General features: G+C 34.4%; 1 protein-coding gene across 1 annotated transcript in view; it reads right to left on the reverse strand.

Moving 5' to 3' along the window:
• Positions 1 to 24038, reverse strand: part of MSH3 (mutS homolog 3) — a 188615-nt gene that overhangs the window by 61028 nt on the left and 103549 nt on the right. Inside the window, exons 14-18 of the mRNA XM_078448459.2 lie at positions 18409 to 18596; positions 17511 to 17679; positions 11883 to 11947; positions 9409 to 9525; positions 3950 to 4057 (exon numbers count right to left, since the gene is read on the reverse strand). Coding sequence (XP_078304585.1) covers positions 3950 to 4057; positions 9409 to 9525; positions 11883 to 11947; positions 17511 to 17679; positions 18409 to 18596 — 647 coding nt within the window. The remainder of the gene's footprint in view (positions 1 to 3949; positions 4058 to 9408; positions 9526 to 11882; positions 11948 to 17510; positions 17680 to 18408; positions 18597 to 24038) is intronic.

Below are 24038 nucleotides of genomic sequence, written 5' to 3' on the forward strand. Positions count from 1 at the left end.
GTATGATTTTTCATTTAAAAATATTCAGGTGGATTTTTCTTTTAAGAAAAATTAAAAAAAAAAATTTTTACATGTTTATTTACTTTTGAGAGACAGAGAGCATGAGCGAGCGGTGGGGAGGGGCAGAGAGAGAGGCAGACACAGAATCTGAAGCAGGCTCCAGGCTCCATGCTGTCAGCACAGAGCCTGAGGTGGGGCTCAAACTCACAAGCTGTGAGATCATGACCTGAACCAAGGTCAGATGCTTAACCGATTGAGCCATCCAGGCACCCCAGTGAATTTTTCTTAATACAAAATATATAGTATCCAATTTGGAAAGTATTTTAGCATATGAAATATTTCCTGAACTCATTTTCCTGATAGAATATGTCGTTTGGAACAATCCTACTGAGGACAAAAAGAAAAATTAGATAAAGTATAGAAAATAGTTACTTGATGGTACCTGATAACTAACAGGACATCAAGGAATTATCAAGCCAAGACCTGGGGCAGGACAGAGTCCCAGGGAGTGTGTTGATTCCTGAGGAAACAGCTGAGGGTAAAGACGAGGGATAGCCTGGCTCTGGACTGAGACACCAACAGGCTGCACACCAGACATAAGAAATACATTTGAAGCAATAATGGCAGCTTTTGAACCTTTGAGTCATCTCAAGCCCAGATAAGATGACAGATTATTTAGATTAAGTGATGCCAGAGTATTTTCAGCGTCTTGAGGTGTCTAGTAGAAGCAAATGTGACTCTTTCAGAGGAAATATAACATCAAGTTATTTCTATAATGATTCTACAAATATAATGCCTATAACATAATCAAAACAACCAGGCATCAAAAAGATATAAGAACAAAAATGAACAAAAACAAGGCAAGAGAAACAAGGCAACAAGGACCCATAAGGACTCCAGATATTTGAATTATCAGACAAAGACTTTAAGATAACAATGCTTATCATGTTCAAAGAGACAGATAAGATAGAGAACCAAAAATGATTTTTAAAAAAATAAATTGAATGGGTATGAAACATACTAACATACCCCATATTTTTATTAAAGACAAGTAATTTTTAAAATACTTAATCCTTCTGATTTTTAAAATAGCATCTTTGAAAAATATTATCTGCTATTTACTAAGTACTTATCATCTGTCTGGTCCTGCTTAAAAAGTTAATATAGATTTACCTCACTTAATCTGCACATCTCTTGAGAGGTAGGTATTATGGCAATGTAGAACCTGAGGATCAGAGAGGTTAAGTAACTTGCTTAAGGTCAGCTGTTAAATAACCAAGCAAGTATTCAAAACCATGTCTGTCTGATCCAAAGTCTACACTCTGAAAGATATGCTTTAAAAGAGTTCAAATTTTACTTATGCAAATCAAGAAGTCTCTTGATATATGGACTAGAAGATGCCAAAAAAAGGGGAAGTCCCTAAATGAAAAATCTAGGACCAAACCTGTCTAGTGTGTATACTTAAAATGTTTGTTAAATCTCTGATGAGTCTACAAATTAATCAGAGTTTTATAGTGATGTAATAAGGGATGTATTTTCACTCCTCAGAGATTTTGCCAAACCTACATCTCCATAAAGAATTCCTGGGGCGCCCGAGTGGCTCAGTCAGTTAAGCGTCTGACTCTTGGTTTCAGCTCAGGTCACGATCTCACAGTTTGTACGGTCGAGCCCCGCGTCAGGCTCTGTGCTGACAGTACAGAGCCTGCTTGAGATTCTTTCTTCCCCACTCTCTCAGCCCTTCCCCACTATGTGCATGCACACTCTCTCTCAAAATAAATGAACATAACAAAAAAATGAAAGAAAAAAACTTATATACGATGTGTAATATATATATATATATATATATATATATATATATATGTTTAAGTTTACAAATAGATATATAAACACATACAGATACAAATATTTAAATTTGGTATAATATAAACCACATACCACAGACATGGTTCTTCTGGTCTTACTAGCTGCAGCATCAGCAGTAACAAATGGCAAAAGGCCACTTGAAGAAGTATAAGAAGAGGTAAACCAGGCACAAGTATTTTTCAGTGGGAAGAGCTTTGCAGGAAGACACAGTAAGGGCATAGGTTGTAGCCGATCCTCTACTTAATTCACCAAAAGAATCCTTTAGGAAAAGTTAGCTTCACAAACCTTGTACAGCAAGAAATAAGTCCTACTAAGATCATAGTACATAAGGAAGAAATCAAGTCAATGGAGAGTAGATTCTTATTCTCCCAGAACTAGATTCAACTACAGTAAATTTACAGATCTCATTTTTATGGATGATAAATGGGATAAAATTTTTGAAGCCCTCTGATGTGAGAAGAAATTGGGCAATAGTGAAAACGCAAAGAACCTATTTTAAACAAAACTACTGTGCCCAACACTGTTGGTCTCCACACATAAATAGATGGCAAAACAAAATGAAATGAAATAGCAAAGTACATTTTTAATCTAAAACTGGCATAGCCAATTCCTGCAATTCTCCTCCCCTAAATAAATAAATAAATAAATAAATAAATAAATAAATAAATAAATACTTTACAACAACCAATTTTTTAACATCCACTATGGGTATTATGCTAGGTATAAAGAACATTGAAATGTTCAAAAAAAAAGCTATTTGGCTCAAACTAAAGAGAAACCAAGATACGAAAGACGTATGAACAGCAAAACATATCTACTCAAACACAATGAATTCTGTATGTCACAAGCACTGACAGGCAGTAAGACATCTATGTTTTCTTTTTATTCCTCACCATAGCCAGTGAGGTAAATATTCCCTTACATTTCCTTAAGTATATGAAAAAATAGGCTTTGTGCTACAAACTGAATGTTTGTGTCCTCCCCAAAATTCATATGAAACCTAATGTGATGGTATTAGGAGGTGAGGCCTTTGGAAGGCGATTGGTTCATAACAGCCCTCATGAGTGGGCTATGCTTTTATGAAATAGATAGCCCAGAGAGCCCCCAATAGGGCAATGGTCTCCAGACCCAGAGAGCCACCAGCACAAAATTCTAGCCTGGGGGGAGCCACAGGAGGGAGCCAGGCACAGAGCACCAGCAGACATGGGAATATCACAAAGAAACACTTCAGGGATGGGGCCCAGGCATAGGGCCACCAAAGGGGCAACATGACCTGGAGCTCTGGGGGCCCAATCTTTGCCCAGAAAAACTACAGGAACAGAAATGCTGCCCCAGTGGGTCTGGAAGGTAGGATCCTCACCCAGTGGGCCTGGAGGGCACAGCACTGAGCCAAAGATTTGGCTCAAGCTTAAGGTTTTAAATTTAAGGAAGAACAATTTGAGAGCAATAGAGAACACTTCCTCAAAATGGATCATACAATGAGTCCCGGCCATATCTGATTTAGATGGTATTTATAATCATGAAGTGAAACATATTACAAAGTGTTTAAGTCAAAGCTAACAAATGAAAGGATTATGCTTTTTAAAAAATGTCACCAGAGCGCCTGGGTGGCTCAGTTGGTTAAGCATCTGACTTCGGCTCAGGTCATGATCTCGCAGATTCGTGGGTTTGAGCCCCATGTTGGGCTCTGTGCAGACAGCCTGGAGCCTGAAGCCTGCTTTGGATTCTGTGTCCCCCTCTCTCTCTGCCCCTCCCCCACTCACACTCTGCCTCTGTCTCTCAAAAATGAATAAACATTAAAAAAAATTTTTTTTAAATGTCACCCACATAAACTTAAAAACTGAAATATATAACAATCACTTCTGGAGTCACATCTGCTTTCACTGTAATAAATGACAGAGCAAGCAAGAAAGGAATGTGTTAATTTCAAATCAAGCTATATGTGTTGACATTCAGCTTTACAAAGGGTGCAAAATATTTGCATATTTTAATATTTTATAATAAAAATGCTAAAATTAGTGGAATAATGCCATCTAATCTAAAGCACTGAAGTGGGGGGGGGGGGGAGTGTTAAAAAATACATTACCTGCAGTAATTTCCTTGCTTAGCGACCTTGGCCAGGGAGAAAATGCAGTCAACAGTTGCTAGGTGATGTACTGCTTTACACAAGGAGTGATAATGTTCACTAAAATCCCTACAGAAGCAACAACAAAAAGGTGAGGACACTGATTTCTTAGAGCTATAAAAGCTGTACAATAAGTAATCACTTTATTTGTTAAGATGAGCATAAACAAAATAACCAGGGATACCTAAGAAACATGGAAATTACACTGAAATACTTTTCAGTTTGATATAATAATTTGATTACTGAGGCTTCTTTTGTTTCATTTGGATAGAACTACATATATTTAAAATAACTTCTATAAAAAGATGTGTACTATTAACACCATATTACACATTTCATTTGACCATGACAAGTCAACTTAGATATAATTAACACAAATGTGATCATTTTCATTCAACTTAAATAACCCATTCAACAGATGGGTCAGCCTCCCTTTGTGCTTCTCCTTGATAGCATCATACAAACTAGGATTAACAGTTTCAATATCTTTTTCTCACGCTGAATTGGAAGCTTCTTGATGGTAGAGTCCATGTTTGTCTGATTTGCTTATCATTATCAAGCCCTAACATACCACCCATAACTTTGGTATACAGTAGCCATTATAATAAATTTTGTTAAAGGCAAGCAAGAAAAGTACTTTTTTTCAGTGATCTTCAGTTATATTATTAAAAATGCATATATAAATTAAATTTTAGATTTATTTTTAAAAAGATAACAATCATTGTCTCAAATCTTTGGCTAACTAAATAGCTGGTGATTAAAAGCTTAGAAAACTGTTATTGAAAGATTTATTTAAAAATATATAGGAAATTATGCAAGTGTTTTGTTTTTTTTTTTACTTAAATTATTCCATTATCTCATATCACAGGTATACTTCACAACCTTTCAAAGAAGATTCCCCCCAAAATGAGAGTATTATGCTGAATGCTTCCCTTAAAAAAGATTTCTCTGTTGTACAATGTGTTTCAGAAACTTTGAGATTTAATCTGTTTACTTCTTAAATTCAAAAGTTTTAGAGTACTTCCTAGCTTGAAAAGGATATCCCGATTAAGCTACTATGTAATCAGTTATTCCTATATTATCACTATATTGAGTTTTTAGAATCTGTAATATGATTTTTCCAGTAATATTATAAAGGTATTGTATATACATGACTTTTCCAAATAGAGGCAACATTTTAAGTATCCAGTTTTACTTTTGTGTTAACTTTATGAACTGAAAAGTATATTTACAGTATATTTTATACCTTTTTGTCTGAACATAGTATAACAAATATAATTTACCTATTTCTCACTGAATTAATGTTCATTAAAACAAGCAAGAATTCCACTAACAGTGTTAAGAAATCCCAAGCAAAAAGGAGATTGGACCCTGGCATCAGATAGATAATGTTCTGTTGTCACCTTAAAAATGACTCAGTTTGGAGGCTCCTGGGTGGCTCAGTTGGTTAAGCATCTGACTTCTGGTTTCAGGTCAGGTCATGATCTCACGGTCATGAGTTTGAGCCCCACATCAGGCTCTGTGCTGGCAGTGCAGAGCCTCCTTGGGATTCTCTCCCCTTCTCTCTCTGCCCCTCCCCCACTCACACTATGTCTTTCTCAAAATAAATAAATAAACAAACAAAATGACTCAGTTTTGAAGATGTCACATGGTACACAGACCTTACATTCCTGAGTGACTGCTCAGTGATCATGCCTTGTTATTCCCGGTGTAACTTCAATTTAGATCTAACCACTGGTTTACCTCTTGGGCTGTGTCCTATTCTGTCCCTGTTCTCATCACTGACCCATTTGGTCTTCCTATCCTGGCACTCTGTTTTGCTAGAGAGCAGCTACATTTGATATTTCTGCTCTTATCTCCCTCGATGTGAATATCAAAGTACCTTCAGCTTTAAACATCAGTCATTTTTTTCATACTCTCACTCCCTCCTTCTCAGGTCTTGTCCAGGCCAGCAAGACCCTAATTTAATTTGCTACTTATCTAGGAGATTTCGGTTGAGGGTAACTGTCCTTGATGATATTCTAGTATATGGAATTGAAATGAGTGACACAGCTCTCAGGGGGTACCATTTCAGTTAAAAAAAAAAAAAAGAAAGAAAGAAAAAGAAAAAAGAAAAGGCAGAGAGAGATAAGGGAATTATTTTGATGTAGCCTATTATGTTCTTTCTCATGTCAATTACATAAATAAGACATGTGAATAAAATAAAAAACCGTCATAAACCTTTAATATCACCATTATAACTCTTACAAAGTCTTGTTTGACTTCTTGATCTTTGTCCATTTGCCACACTTCCCCAAATTTCAAAGAGATTACCCATACCTAGAAAAATGACAAGCTAAAAAACGGGCAACTCAAGTAACAACCTGATAGACTGGGATTACAACATAACATGAAACTTTATCACTAAGCCATCAACAAATTTAAGAATGAAGCCATTAATCTCTGGTCAAAAGATATTGCTAGGTCCACAGGAAAAAGATTAAGACACTTGGGATCTAAAGCTGTTATGACAGTTTACCATCAGATGTTGCCCAATGACATCTGAAGTTAACAAAAAGAAAGTTATCTTATTTTTTATTTACAAATTTATTTCTAAAATATTTAACTACTGTACAGGAGGCATTATAACTTAATTTTTTAAAAATCTGTAATCAAGATTATTCAACATCCACAGCCCATCTTCTAGAATACAGAAGAAGAGACACATTTTTTGAGAGAAGTTTCCATTTACTTTTGAAAGAACTTTCTTTCAGTCTTGATTTCTTGCAATATTTTGATCCAAACTAGTATGACTAATGCATAACGGTATCTCAATAAGAGACATACACATGTATAGCTGGTATTCAATCCTCTGACGTCAGGTTCATTGAGGTTAATCATTTTTTTTAAATGACATCATATTCACACCATCTGGCACCTTAATAAGTACTGTGCTTAACAATATTGTTCTCAAGTGGGGGCTCTAGTTGCAAAAGCTGTAGCTAAAATTGAGCCAATATTTTTTTTGATAAAAATATAATGTATTTTTCTTATTTTGAAAGTAATGTAAGTACATTAAAGATACTTTTGATATCATGTCTTTGCAAAGTAAATTAAAATCTCCAGTAACCTCACCATCCAGAAATAATCAGTTAATACTCGAGGATATATATAAATACATTTCTTCAAAGAAGATACATAAATGGCCAATAAGCATATTGATAATATAATAATGGCATACATATATTTAATCTTTTAAGATAAAAGGTTTGTATGCTGTGTGTGTATATGAATTTACACATTACTGTTTTGCATCCTTTCTGCACTTAGCAATGCAACATGAATATCATATCCTTTGTGATATTGTATTTAATGTCAGCTTACTCATAGCAATTCTCAAAGTGGTGGTATGATGAAAGTAAAATTCTCCTGGGTTAATTTGGTAGAAGGGCCCAGGCAGAGGGCTGAAACAGTAAGAACAGTATGCAGAAATGGTGGGGTGCTACAAGGGAACAACAGAAGGGACAAATCAAAGAGACATTTCAAAGGCAAAAAAGACAAACAGGATAACAGATAAAGGGACAAAAAGGAAGACAGAATCAAGAATAAAGCCAAAGTGTTTGCACTGGGAGATCTGAACTTCCTTTAGCCTAGAATATTAGCAATGAGAACATAAACCAGATGTGTAAAATTGTGTATACTGTGAATAGAGTGAATATGTATCAACTCACCAAATTGCAGGATCCTAGAATGTGGTCCCTGAAGCCTGAAAGGAATCTAATTTTCATGTCTCAGTGATACTTCTAAGGGCAAAACAGGAGAACTAGAGACTCAAAGGCCCTGAAAACCCTTAAAATGGAAAACTGAAAGTGAAGTGGAAAAGGAAATGAATACACCACTAAGTTTCTATCCCTGGGTCCACAACTAGGAGTCAAGATAACCTCAGGAGATTCAGGACAAGTAAAGTGGAATGTCTTTCTGATGCTATAATCCAAGACTCCTCTGGGCAAACAGCTACCTTTTAAAAACTGTCACACAGAATCTTTTTTTTTCACTCGCCAGACTGGTTACTTAGCTCCTGGAGAACCTCGCTGAATACTTACTGTTTAAGGTTTTAAAGAGAAAGACTACCAGAGAGATTTCTGTTCAGAGTGATGCCTACGTATTTACCATAGGCAGCCTCTACAACCTGATGGTAAAGGGCACAACCTACCACTAGATACCCTGAGTTGAATCTCGGCTCCAACCAATGTAGGCAACTTACTCCTTATTTCTGTATCTCAATTAATTCATTTGTAAATAGGGGGTGATAATATCTCACTCAAAGATATCATCTGAAGAATAATAAAGTGCTTGGATGAGCGGTTCATAGCTGTGGACTCATGAAGGTCAATTGTACATCTCTTTTCCCAACTCCAATCCAGCAGCAGCTTGAAATCAGCCCAGGTAGGAGTGTTTACACTATAGAAATCAACAGCACCACAAACACTACTATTCTTCCAGAGAGCTGGCTGTTTTTCATTTATTTACCAGCACACCCCAGACTTAACCCTGTCCGTATGAACACACAGCTATGAATAAATCCAGCTATGAAACATTCTTTGAGGCAATGGCAAGGGCTCTTCAAAAGAAAATCTCATAAAAAACAAAAAAATGTGGGAGATTATCCTAGATTCAACTAGAAAAGAAACATAGTAACAAAATGCAACATGTGAAAGTTGATTTGAGCTTTCATTTAAAAATCGGGGAGGGGGGCAGAATTAAAGAAACTCAATATTCCTTAAATTAATATCAATTTTTTAGATGTGATAATGGTGTTAAGATTATATAGTATAAAGTCCTTAATTTTAGATGTATGCTTAATTAAGATTTAGGGGGAGGGGTGAAGTGTTATAATGTCTAAAATGTACTTTCAAATGGTTCAGAAAAAAAAGTCTATGAGAGATATAAAAAAAATGTGGTGAAATATTAACACTTGATAAATGTAAGTGAAGAGAGTGTCAGCGTTCATTTCAACTTTCCCATGTTTAAAATTCTTTAAAATAAAAAGTTAGGAAATACATAGGATGTAAAATAAGAAAAAAAAATTAAATGGAGATAATAAAAACAGAACAACTAACCCATATTTGTCCAACTCTGAAAATATTAGGCCTTTTTTATAAGTAAATGATGTCCAAAGTGGAATTTCAAAACGTGACTCTACCAACCATCCTTAGCAACTAAATGTAGGTACAGTAACAATAAACTATATTAGGTCTCTCATTACGGACTAAGATGAGCTTACATTTCAATGAGCTAAAAATAAAATGAGACAACACATGTACTCAACTATTTTATGGCAGGTCACAAGGAGTAATCTCTACTTTTCTTTTTGATAGAAAGATTTTCCGGTCTATTTCTTATAGCAAAAAGTCAGAGTATATTTTTCATTGTAAACTCACTCTAGAAAATCAAGCCATTCAGCACTGCAGTCAAGGACTAGCTGCTCCCGGAGCTGATTCAGACGTCTGTAATTTTCTACAATAAAAGGAGAGTGAAAGCGGCTCACAGCTTTTGTGCTAGAAGAGGGGAAGAAACATAAATAGGAAATCAAGGTTACTAAGAAACCACTAATACCTTCACTTCAGAAAATTAAAGTAGTTATTTATTATTCTCTGATGAACCTTGAAAGTAAATAGCTGTAAACAGAGAACATTCTTTAATTATGGTCCTGAATTCTATTGATTCCAAAGATCTCTGTTGTAAATAAAGTACTTGGAGTTCATAGGACTTTGTTCAGGAAGCTCTAAAATGCATTTTAAATTATACCCATATGACAAGTTCAAAGTTTAGAGTTTCCATTTCATAAGCAGAAAGCTTTTTTCTTTAAGTTACACTAAATGAAAATTCTTGCTTATTAAAAAAAAGATCAGAAGCAAGTAAGTCCTGAAAAAGCTGGATACACTGATGACGGTCATAATATTCTTTAAGTTTTATACTTTTCTGTATGACTACAGTATTTCAGTGAAAAAAAAGAAAACTATAAAGAATTACAAAGAATAGCAATGCATTAATTCAGGAGGCAATCAAAGAAGAATGCTTCGCTATCTAACTGTAGATTCACAGCGGCTCCAGAAGGGAAGAAATACCACATGCTCCTCATCTGAGCTTGTGTATAATCTCTGCTTCTTCATCAAGAAACTGCAGAGCACAAGAGGGCCTGCCACATGTCCCCAGTCAAAAAGTCTGGCCCAAGGCTCTAACTCTGCCTGCCACTTACTTGCTATGTGACTTTGGGCAAATATTACTGATCTTCTCTCAACATCACTTTCTTCATCTATAAAATGGGGATAATGACAGTATCTATGTCATAGGTACTATTAACAGGATAAGATAGTGCTTAGCAAGGTGCCAATGTCCCATGACATTAGCACACAATGTTAAGCATTGTTTTGTGGATGTGGTGATCATTACCACTGTTGATGTTATTATTATGTTTGAACCTTGAGAAGAGAAGGTTGGAGTTAAATGACAGGCAGGTGATGACAGACTGCACTCTGTTCTTTGCTTGCTCCCCTACTCCTGTCACAAGTATGTTTAATTTGGCAAGTTATTGGAACAGGGGTGAGACTTTCACATGCAAAACCTGACTGATAATCTAACCTATCCCTGTCAAGGTTCTGATGGCCAAGTAACATATAAAATATAACAATGAGCTTCCCCCAAACTATCTTATTTATTCTTTCAATTTACATCATTGAATGTTCACAAGATGCTGACACTGATTTATGCCTTCCTTATTGCTTCTGAATTGTCATCTAGACTTCCATGCAAACCTATTTATCATAGCTTTCTCTTCCGACAAAATTCATTCAGTGAAACATTTCAGTTTCTTAGATAATTAGATGCACAATTTTAAATAACTTCTCTTCATAAAGCATATTTTGATTCATTAGCTATAGTATAGGACAGAAAACGAAAGAATATTTGCAAGGAGAGAAAACATCCCCTAAAAACAAAATACTCAAATCTCAATTATGGCTTCTAGTAACATGTAAGAAAAACAAGCTAAAGAAACCCACGATTGTACCTTCAGGATTCTTTGATAGTGGCAATAGATACTCATTTTCTTTTTGAATTAAAGTTAAAATTATAATAATCGTTCATACATGTCAAAATTTTCTCCCATCCTTAACATAGTTCCTTCATACAATCACCAGCTACTAGGCTCTCTTCTGCTTACTCAGGCAAATCTAACATTTTCATCTAAAGTTCATGCAAACATATTAATAACAGTAGTAATAAATATTTCACAAAGAATACGATTCACAGGAGTATATACTTCTCTAACACCACTTCTTTAAATGAGTCCCCTCTTGGGAATTAATGCCTAACCAAGGAGAAAAGGCAGTCTCAATGTGGTTTTCTAATTTTGTTTTTGATTAAATTTGTTTTCATCAATTCATGATACAACTTACAAAAAAGAAGATGTAAACAACTATTATAATTATGTGGCATGGAAAGCATCAACAATAAAGAAATGCAGAGAGAGCTCAGTGAAGCAGAAAATGAAATTTCAGGTATGGCATTCATCAGAAAATTCAAGCAACCAAATTAATTTTATAACTGAAGATCCTCCAACATTTTTTCATGTGTTTAAAGTGTACTCTAAGGTGTAAGAATAAAACAATAATAAAACAAGAAAACAAATATATACAAATAAGATACTCTTTGGAAAAAATATTTTAAAATCAATGATAGAAAGAGTTTAAAATAATTATTTCTTTGGTTAAAAGTTCCGTAAGAAAACCAAAGGGGAAGAATCACATTTAATGTCATGAATATGGTTATTATCATTCCAAAAACATACAGGTGTACATGCTCATAATGTGTCATTATAATTCACGTTAAGAAAAAAATGTATTTTTAAACCTACCTTCCAACCTTAACCCAATCAGTTGGTATACAAGATACAGCAGAATTCTTTATTTCAATCATAAACTAAAAGAAATATAAATAAAAATTACATATTTAAATGATTAACCATTATATTTTTAAAGCTTCCTCAAAACTTCTATCAGTTTAGTAAATACTATTGTAAACATTCAAAATAAATCCAATACTGTTAAAAGGGAAGTTCATGTATGTCCAAATATATGTTCATGTATACAACCAAATATTAATAATTAGGGTGGTAATACTTGCAATAAAGTACAACTTGTATTCAACAAAAGTTTGTAATAAGCATATAACTTCACAACTTAATGTTTATAACATTATCATGTGCATACTACAAATGGTGATTTTTCTTTAACGGTCTCTTTCATTTATTAGTACCCACTTACTTAAGAATTCTATTACTCAGTAATACGATTGAATTTCTAAGTACATACAATTTTAAAATATCAATTATGAAGTGCTATACCAGTTTGAGATATGGTCCATCCCTTATTCTGAACAGAAGAGGATTTATTGTCACGGCTGTTACACAAAGAGCCCAATATCTAAAAGTATCCTCATGAAAAAGCACAGATTTCTTCAGCTATCAGAAGATATTTTATCCCAAGGGTGTTTTCTTTAAGTTTTCACTTATATGAACTATATCTTTATTAAGCCAACTGCGTTCTGCAAGCAAGCTTTTCTGAAATCGGCCAGGAAGCAAGTGGAATCAACTTCTACTATCATGCCTTTCATTTTTAGCATTAGTTGTAGCTCATCTCTTCCTCCTGCTTACTCTCCTATATTATTGCAATGAAATTCAATGTTTTATTTAAGTGAATAAAGACACAAACATTTATTTTGTACAGGAGGGAACCCAGAAGCTCTGTGGCTACCACTAATTTTGAGATGGCGGCAGGAACTTCTTTACGTATACCAGTTTTATAACATTTTAGGTATTCACAATATGCATATTATTAGTAGTGTTGGCCTATCTTCTGAGTTTATTTTTCTGTGCAGTTTTTCATAGAAATTATATTTCATAGAAACAACACAGAAATTATTGGAGTGCCTGGGTGGTTCAGTCAGTTTAGTGTCCGACTCTTGGTTTCAGCTCAGGTCATGCTCTCATGGTTCATGAGTTCAAGCCCCACATCGGGCTCTGTGCTGACAGCATACAGCCTGCTTGGGATTCTCTCTCTCCTTTTCTCTCTCTCTCTCCCTTGCTCGTGCACACTCTCTCTCTCAAAATAAGTAAATAAACATTAAAAAAAAGATTCTGCTTAAAAAAATAATATAGAAATTATTGGTTAATTTTAGGAATTTTCATTCTGAGAAAAAATTTCGCAACTAATGAGGCCTTCTTATATGGAGACAATACAATTTCAAACCTGCTACACCCAGTTAAACAATTAAGAGTGAAGAGTCTAAAAACTAGCCTTCGGCTACAAAAAGTAACTGAGGAAAAAAACCCACAAAATAAATATCATTGACAAGAAAGATAAAAGCGCTTTAAGATTATGCTAAAAAAAACTGCCTAAGTATTATTTTTAAATGCCCAACAAGAAGGTATATTGATCCTTTTATAAAATAATCCTGGGAAGAGCTATGCCTGCGGTAAACTGCAAAATGCAGGACCACAGTGGGTCACTAATACTTGGGAAGAATACATCTAGAACTGTAATAACTAACACAGAGCTCAACAGGAGTTACTAAGGAAAGGAAGGCGGAAATTTTGAAAATTAGTTAAAACTGTCTCACTGGGCAGCCAGGGAGGCTGGCTTACTTAAGTAATTTGCCGTAACAGGGCAACATGGGGCACCGGATTCATATCTGTGCCTTGCTACTAGTCATGGCCCTTTGAAGCATGCTGGGAATAGTGTGCACCATATGGTTCAATCTGTAAGTATCAAGGGTCTACTCTAAGGACTACAGATCCTCAAAGAAGCCAAATGCAGAGCCAATACTGGATGGAAAACAGGGTGAGAGTTGGAAAAGCCCACATAGACCTTCTGCTTGTTACACCCCTGGGATTACTTCCTCAAGTTAGTGCTGGTCCTATATGTCTTCTTCTCAGCTGGGGTTTCTCCAAAAACAGACTAGCAGGTTTTTGTTCTCTTCTATACTACCTAAGAAATAGGAAAGTTTCTCTCTGTTTCCTTCCACAAATATTCTAAGAATGAGCAGACAGGCCTTTTAAGAATTTTACTGCTACAAAAATGGAAACCAACTAAAATTGGAAATTAACAAATATTTCAGAAAGCTTAGAGTATTCTCACAGCCACTTTCCCTGCTCTACAGTCCCTGTTTCTTAGGTGTTGATGCAAAGTGTGCCATGATTTGTTCTAGCAATTTCTCTCATACTCCTAGGATCCAATTCTTTGTTGCTTAAATGTCAGATACCATTACTCAACTACAGTCTGTCATATCACTGGGCTGGCATCATGGCTAAGTTTGCTTAATTCACTCCAGAAACTGCTCTCTGTTTTCTTCAATACCACACTTAACCCATTCCTTCTATCCCCCTTTTCTTTCTTCTCCTCAAGAATCTTCAAATATTTTTTTTTATTCAGAAGTAAGATTTAATGGAGAATGCTTTTCATATCTTAAACATACCAAGCAGAATCTGGATATGCTGCATGTTGTGAACTAATGTTTTTTCCTAAAGATTTCTGCCTAATATTTCTTCCCTTTCCCCTAGGAATAATACTTACCAGTACTACTCCAAATCTAAATATCACCCCATATCCATTCCATATTTGATTCAAGATTAAAAGATAATTCTCTAGGGGCACCTGGGTGGCTCAGTCAGTTATCTGACTCTTGATTTTGGTTCAGGTCATGATCTCATGGTTGTGGGATCAAGCCCTGCCTGCTTGGGATTCTCTCTCCCTCTCTCTCTGCCCCTCGCCCACTCGCACATGTGCACACTCTCTGTCTCTGTCTCTGGTCTCTTTCAAATAAATAAATAAACATTAAAAAAAAAGATAATTCTCTGTATATCTAAAATATGAGAAAGACTATCATAGAAGCAGTGAACTAAGTTTCTGCTTTCACTATTTTCTTACAAATACTATCAGAGTCAGAGATAATAATGTGCATAGTCAGTAAGGCTTATAGTATTCTAATAAGTACATAAAAACTGGAAACAAAGGTGAAAAATGAATGTTCTCAAAAGTTAATACTGGCTTGACAATCTACTTATTTTTACCAATAATAACAAAATCCATGTACTACATGGGGCTGCTAAAACAGGTTTTTTAAAAATTGTTACACATGTTATATGTACAGAATAAAATTTTAGAAGAGAAGGGTATAAAAGAAGAGCATATATAAATTAAGGACTTTCCTGCTATCCTCTTTCATTTCTCAGAGGTAATCGTATTTGACAGAGTCGGTTCTCTGTACTTTAAGTATTTCTGAATAATTTGTAAGTTTTTAAAACAGAATTTGATAACAATGCTGCAAATCTAGAATTCATTTGGTGTTTGAATAGAATCACTAATTCTCAAAAAATGTTATAAAAGTGATTCTGTACTGATGTACTATTAAAATTCTGTACGTTTTTTTTAAAACCATTAAGAATCCATCCCACAGTTAATAACTAAGAAATTTCTTGCCTCAAACTCATCACCTTAACCTGAAGGTTAAGTAAAGAATAAGATAATTTGCATCTCCTTAATTATTTGTAATCCAATTACTTCATCTCCATACTGTGCTTTTTCTTAAACTTCATTACCACACTGATATAAAAAACAATAAAACAAAACAAAACACACTAGTCTACTATTGCTTATGAATTCCTGATCAGTTTTCCCCATTTTCACTGTAAAACCGCCAGCTGGATACAGGACTGTCCTCCCAAGACTTAAGCTTTATTTTAGTTTGTGTATTATGAGCTCTAAGATGTCTGGTTTTATAAAATAAAATGTTAATATTTGTGAGTAAAGTGAAATAAGGACATGGTAGAAAGACTGGAGTCAGGCAGGACTGGGCTTCTGACTCGGGTAACTTACCTAACTACTCCAAACCTCAGTTTTCTTTGCTGCAAAATGACAAAAGCCCCTTTTTGTGTTATTATAAGGGTTAAAAAATACATGTACAGCACTTAGCACCATTCTGAACAAGTGCTTGATAAATGGTAACTATATTAGTAGTAGTAGTAGTATATGAAGAACATTTACATAGTGCTTTAGGATTAAAAAGCACTTTTCATGTATTTTAACTCAACTGGTTTTTAAAGTAGTCTCATGACACAGGTGATTCTGCTCTGGTCACAGAGCATGTAAGTGGGGGAAGGGGCACTTACACACACAGCTTTTCCCCACCGTAACACCAGGTCACCACTTTTCTACTACCTATCTTTTATTAATGTTATTAAACAGTTTTGATCATCTCATTTTCAACAATAGCTCAGAATAGTGGTGGTAAGGTCATATGTTACTTTGCAAGTCTTGATTGCATAGTGAAACCAAGTGATGCAATTAAATATTTGGTTATGGGAGGGCAACCAAGGATAAAGATTGTCAAATTATTTTTCTGTTATATGGAGTTCTATGTGGAATATACTGCAAAATGTCTGCCTGAGTCCAAAAGATTTAATTTTAGTCCAAAAGACAGGCTGACTTAATCAATGGTCTATTAAATGGCACAAGATTAATAAACGTTTCTGTAAAGATTATAATTTACTGTAGGATTTCTTATTTCAAATGATCATACAAATCAACAATCTTCTCACTAAATATGTAAAGGAATGCAAATATTTAAAAATTTTATTTGAAATTAAGGTCTTCCCTACTAGAAAAATACCTGTTTTTAAAAATTCTGAATAAAATGTTCATGCTCTGGAAATTATTCACACATTTCCTAATTTGCTATCTTAACAAAGTAGGATTTCTCAAATTCCCTCAGAATCTTTATATTCTATTAAACATAAGATATAGAAGTAGCATGCCCTAAGACTCAGAATAAGACCGAAGGATACGACTACATTTAAAAGGCATACTTCTTTCTGGTTCTCACTCTTTATAAGACCAAACTTTAAACAGTGGTACACATGCCAAAAAAAAAACAACAAAATACATTCTAAACGGCACTTACATAATCTTATGGAAGACTCACTAACTGTAGGTTTTCACTATAGTTTTGTTTCTTTTTTTTTCTTTTTGTTTTTTAGCAGCTACACTAACATCAGAAGGAAACCCTGCCTTTTAATCACTATGATCCAATCAACACAGGTGGTTCTCTTCATATCATTTCATTATCTGCTGGCCAGACATCAAAGACTAACTTCTCTCTCCTGGATTTAGGGTAAATGAATCCTCTAAATTACTATTTACAATAATCATGGTTTTCTATAATACATTTCAAGAAATAACATTAAAACACATGTAACATTACGTTGCATGATTTCACCAGGGACTAAAGTAAATAAACACAAAATACTGTTACTAAAATCATTCTTATCAAAACAAGGCATTACATCTTATTTCCAAGGAACAAAAGAAAAAATATGAAAACTAAACAAAACAAACTTTCATCCTGTCCTCGGATTTTTGTTCACATTTTAAAGTAGCTTTTCTGCTTGAGATAAACTAATGCAAAATAAAATTATGTCTGACATTACCTCCTGTCCTGATACTGTCACATACTGTGCAGAAGGATTTTTTAGTATTTTTCGTATATCTTGCAAATGTATTTGGATCCTGTGAGTAACTTCTTGAATTTCATCCTTCCTCTTTTTTATTAAAGGGAAGTCAGAAAGATCTTTGAATAATTCTGTTTTATCCCCACTTCTAAAAAATGGAAAAAAAAAGCAAATATATATATTGAAGCATACTACTTATACCGATCATCAATTATTTTTCACAGCATGATAAAAGACCAAAGGGTTGGGAGCCAGGAAACGAGGCTCTAATCCCAGTTCTGCCACTAAGTATTTACAGGTAGGTTTCTTAATTTCTTTGAAGATAGACAAAATTATCCTAAAGACATTTTCATTTTGCAAGTTCATGATTTCCATGGTGTGAGAGATAAAATGAAATTTTTTGTTGTTTGCCTATTCAGAAAATAAGCACAAATGAAAATACTGTCTTTTCCCCCCCTTTATACAGAGTTCTTTGTGGGATGAACTGTGAAATGACTACCTCTTAAAGGATAACTTTGCTTCTGTAATTTCTAAATATAAGGCAGACCACTGGATATCTAGCAAATGAGTGTAAGATGCCATCTGCCACCCAATTTTAAATTAATAAATGCTACCAGTTGCTCTGCCTGGACTTTATCTTTTCATCATCCAATACCTGGAGAAGTACTGTATTGTCCTAAATAATGAACTAAGTTTTAGATGGCAGAGGGTTACTTCCAGCTGTAATTGACAGCTTTTAGCATCCAATCACATTTCTAATTTCACAGGCAATTCCTACCATTACTGCTAAGGAAGCTTAGGAATCCATTCACCAAAGGGCAAATACATGAGTTCTTTATTTCCAGCAGTGACAATAATCTACGAATCTACTACTTACTTGGCAGCTTGTTCATTAAGTAGCTTTAAGAAACGTTCCACTGGACTGAGGAGTTCAGGAATTTCTAAAATAAATGTCTGGAGCAAGTCTGACCGAACGTGGGAATTAACAGCAGGTATTAATGCTTGAAATTCTGACTTCAGGTGATACAGGGTTTTGACAATCAAGAAGAACTCTTGTGTAGAACACTGAAAATAGAAATATTTTTTAGCTAAATAATACAAGATACATGAACATGATGTTTAATTAGTGGTCTTTTAATTAATAGTCTTTTTAAAGTTAGAATATAAGAAAATTTTAATTTACTCTATAAACTAGTTAATTGAAATAAAATACTGCTGATACCTTCCAAATGTTAAATCAATAGTTTAAATACTTTATAACATTTTAAAGCTCTCAAGGAAACAATGTGGGTCAGGGATAGTAAAGCCAATATTTGCTCAATATTTTCTCATTTTAAAATATATTGACCATATAGCAAAAATACAGTAAACAATGTCAAAAATATAAAGGACAATCCTGGGGAAATATCTGCAAGACATATGATAAAGGGCAAAGCTATCCCTAGAATAATAAGCTCTTACAAATCGACCTGGAAAAGGAATAATCCAAACAATAATGGCTAAATGAACTAAATATGCAGCTCATAAAAAAAGAATGTCCAATAAGCACTTGATTAACCTCACATATAATTAGAACAAGCAAATTAAAATGACAAGATAGTATTTGTCACTTATCAGAATGCCAAAGATTTAAAAGGCTGATAAGAGATGAGTCACACAGGATATAAAGAAAGACACTTTGATATACCATTAGCAGAGGCATATCCTCTTTGAGGAGGATTGTTTGACTAAATTCCACTTTTAACAATTAAACTAAAACTATAACAAGAAGTGAAAAAGATATGTGGCTCTGAATATTTATAGTAGCACTGTTGGTAATAATATTAAAAAGATGAATAAGAAACAAGTACCTAACAATTGAGATTTTATTAGGAAAAACTCATACAATATAATACTGTTAAACAGTTAAAAAATTAAGACATCTGTACATATTAATGTACACATCAATATGGAACTCCCTAATTTCTACATATTAAACATTGTATATGTTTATACTATATACCACATATGTATTTATACAGTAAAATTTCACTTTTGATTATAGTACATACATTATTCTATATAAATAAAAATATAAACAAAAAAATTTCTGGAGGGTACACTTGTTAACTTACTTTAGTTACCCCTGGGTAGTGTGTATGCAGGGGAAAGTAGAGGAAAAGTTTTTACACTTTATCTTATACTCCTGTACACACTGACGATTTTTTAACGTGAACATAAATAATTTTTACTTTTGGAGCTTCTGATAAAGAGAATAAGATGAACATGTGTATCTCATTTCACTCTATCTTGAAACCACAGTCAAATGTTGTTTAAAAAGACATAAAACCTCAAAAATAACTAGAAGAAAAGACACCAGCAACAACAACTTAGAAGCTATAAAGTAAATGGACAAGTGGTCACTGATTTAGAAGACTCATGATACTAGAATCTTAAGGTAGATGTGAGGTAAGCTAGGACCTAACTTAAGTTACACCAAGAATCCTAAAATTCTGAGGAACTGGTGGCACAAATTATCTTTGGAAGAGGAAGCCGGGGGTGGGTTGAAAATGACTGTTTGAAAATGAATTAAGAAGCAATTATCCCTCAATACTCTATTTGTCTCCACACCACTGAGCAACGACCATTCTCCTACCCGACAAAAGACTAGTTTTATCCTCTCGAGAAGGGAAAACATAGGATATTTGAGCCATCTTCAAGCACAGGGAAGGATGACAGTACCACCAAAAGCAAGGGATTAAGAAAACAGTTGCAAACTGAATGCTGAGATTCCCAGTTGTCCCCATCTAGCTCCCAGAACACTGTTAGCCATTTAGAAGGCTAGAAGAGACCCTGGAGAATCTCATGAGCCCAAGACGAAAACTCTGAAGATACTAAAGCAGTTCTCCCCATAAATGGATCAGCTAGTATATTGTACAGTTCACCTCATATTTTGCAAACCATATTCAACTACAGAGCACTTCCTATCAGCATTTTAGCCCTCCACTCTTTAAAAATGATCAGACATCAGATAAAAAATTCTAATGTGAAATGAAAAAAAATAAACAATGAATCAACAAATAAATTTTTTAAGACATTCATTTTCTTCTACTTACATAGATATACACAGCATATATAAACAGAAGAAAATGTCTTTAAAAAAAACAACCAATACACTCAGTTAATCAGAGAATAATGCAAACATGAAACAAGAACAGGATACTATTTTTTTTTCTTAAAAGAACATTCCAAGAATGGAATTCAATCAATTCAAATAAAATAGTTGCAAAAAAGAAAGAACCAAAAAATAATTCAGGACAATTTCCCAGAACTTGGTTGCCAGATTGAAGGGCTCAATACAATGGTTGAAAATAGAACTAAATCATGGAAAATCAACATGAAATTTTATAACACTTGGGAAAAAAAGAAAATTTTTAGAAGGGGAGAAAAAAAATCACACCAAGTAATGTATAGCCTAGAATTTTATACCCAGTAAAACTACCAATCAAATGTGAGTAGAAAAAAAGGACATTTCCAGACATCAATATCTCAAAACGTTTACTGTTAACTCGAACAACACAGGTTGGAAACGTATAGGTCTACTTCTACACAAATTCTTTTGGATAAATACTATAGTACTGTAAATGTGTTTTCTCTCTTAAAAGAAATTTTCTTAACATTATGATTTTCTTCACATCTCTAGCTTACCTCAATGTAATAATACAGTATATAATGTACATATACAAAACATACTGTTAATCAAATGTCATTAAAGCTTCAGATCAAAAGTAGGCTATTAGTAGTTAAGTGCTGGGTGGGGTCAAAAGTTACACATGGATTTTCAACTGTACAGGGATTGATGCCCTTAATTCCCTCATTGTTCAGGGGTCAACTGTATTTCCAATACCTTTTCTCCAGGATGCTTCTAGAGAATGTACTCCATCAGAAGAAAGCAATAAACTAAGAGGAAGACATGGAATACAGAAAGACTGAACAGAAGATTCAATTCAAGGGAAATGAACTATAGCTATACAACTAGTATACAGGGCAACTAGTCTAGGGTGAATCAGGTCAGAAAGTTTAAGAAAATGAAATAAAATATGTGATGGAAATAAGTATCTTGAGATGAGAGGATGATTTAGGGTTAATTATAAGTATACATAATAGGTAATATGCATAAAATGAATTAATGCACAGAACATATTTGGAAAGAATTTTAAACTAAAAGGAATGAGGCAAATTATGCAAAAAAATAAGAAGTTAGGCCCAAGTGAATAACAACTGAATCCAAAGTGTATCATAAAGCATCTCTTCCTCAGATAGGCCACTGTATGATGGGAAAGATACACACAGGAAGCTGGATTCTTGTAATGTGGAGCCTAGACGTATTCTGGCCAATACTATTATAGTTAATTATTAAATAGATACATTCTAACAAAAGTGAAGAACTAAAAGTAAACATTTTCAATACAATTTTTGAATAATAATCTCTTGTAACTTTTGTAATTTGAGAGACTAGGAGGGATTGATTTTTCACCCTTAGATATAAAGTGTAAATCAGCAACAGAAGCAAACTGACAACCAAAAGTACTTTGCAATCAAGTTTTAAGTGCCCAAGGCAGGTTGTTCTCCAGTTTCTTTTTTATTATTTTTTTAATGTTTATTTTTAAGAAAGAAATACAGACAGAATGCGAGCAGGGGAGGGGCAAAGAGAGAGGGAGACATAGAATACAAAGCAGGCTCCAGGCTCTGAGCTGTCAGCACAGGGCCAGACGCAGGGCTCAAACTCACAAACCACAAGATCATGACCTGGGGCCAAAGTCCGATGCTTAACTGACTGAGCCACCCAGGCGCCCCAGTTCTCCAGGTTCTTAAATAAAACACCTCAGTAGAACTGCCAGAAAGCTGAGGATAAGAGTGAAGTAGTTGCTCCTGGAGTCACTCATGTTCAATCCCATTTCCAGCAGCAAATTTCCCTGTGGAAGAGCTTTAGAACACATCATAAGAGTGGAAACAGGTCATCATGAGACTGTAAGAACTCCAGCCTAAGTTCCATACTGAAAGGTGGCTGTAGGCTTATACCAGTCTGGCCAAGAAACCATTCTCGCCTACAAAATTCTGGAAACACTCTCCTCTAACATTTACTAAGTGCTATAATCCTTTAAATGTATTCACCAACCTTAGCAGTCATGTATCATTTTCTTACAAAACAGGTCTTAAGCACAGTTAATATGGGTTTCTAAGACTAGCACCATTATCTAAGATTTGGATTTGAAATTTTACTATCAAAAGAAATGTTTGTTTCAGGGCCAGCCCACTTGGTATCCCCTAATATCAATATGAAAACACCTATTTGTGACTGTTCCATGGCACTTTCCACACAGCCATATGGCCTAGGCTCACCACTTCCACAACATCCAAACAGTGTTCCTAACCATTTTATGAATTTTACATAATTGGCACAGTCTGTACCCAGGATATCACTCACCATTTGGTGCATACAGCAGAAGTTTATTTAGAGTAATCTAATGATAAAGAACAGACATGTGTTTGATGGTGTGTTCCAAGAGCCAGCTAACTAATCTATAAAAAATTGGTTTCAAGCATTTAGGCTTACTAAAGTTGGTCTGTTACCAAGTCATTTCTAATTCTCACTTTTCAAATCAATCTTTGGGCACGCTCTTGTGCAAACATTAAAACAGCAACAACGAACAACCTCTGAGTGAGTCATAAGTTCCTTCACTAAAGTCTAGTTTGAAACTCTAAAACAAAAGTCATTCTTGGTTACTTTTAAAATGAATTTGATTCGATACCATATAATTTTATGTGAAATTTTTTAAAAAGGCAAATCCATAGATACAAAAAATAGATCTGTGGTTGCCAGAGGTGGGGCATGGAAGGTAGGTTGATGAAATGAGTGAAGATGATCAAAAGGTACAAACTTCCAATTATAAAATAAATTAAGTCCTGGAGATGTAATGTACAACATGGTAACTATAGTTAATAATACTGTATCGTATGTTTGAAGGTGGCCAAGCGAGTATATCTTGAAAGTTCTCATCATAAGAAGAAGACAACTTTGTAACTACAAGTGGTGATGGATGTTAGTTAGAATTATTGTGGTGATCACTTCTCAATATATACACATATCAAGCCATTTATAATGTGATAAACCTGAAAGTAATACAATGCTATGTTAATTAAATCTCAATTTAAAAACAGAATTAGACTCTCACTTTTATCAGAGTTTTTTAAACTTTTGTAAATACACAAACCTCATGAAATGCAAACATCAAAGTTTAAAGAGAGGAAGCAAAGAATAGAAATCACAGTAGCATGGAAAGATGCTTCCGTCTTGATGCCATGGATTCTTTGACTCAGCTCATATATATATATATATATATATAATGATATAATATATTAATATATTAATATATATATATATTTTAAGTCTATCTATGTACTTGGGGGGGGGGCAGACAGAGGGAGAGAATCCCAAGCAGTCTCCCCACTGTCAGTGCAGAGCCT

Source organism: Panthera onca, chromosome A1 (genome assembly GCF_046562875.1).
Source record: "Panthera onca isolate mPanOnc1 chromosome A1, mPanOnc1 haplotype 2, whole genome shotgun sequence".
NCBI lineage: Eukaryota > Metazoa > Chordata > Mammalia > Carnivora > Felidae > Panthera > Panthera onca.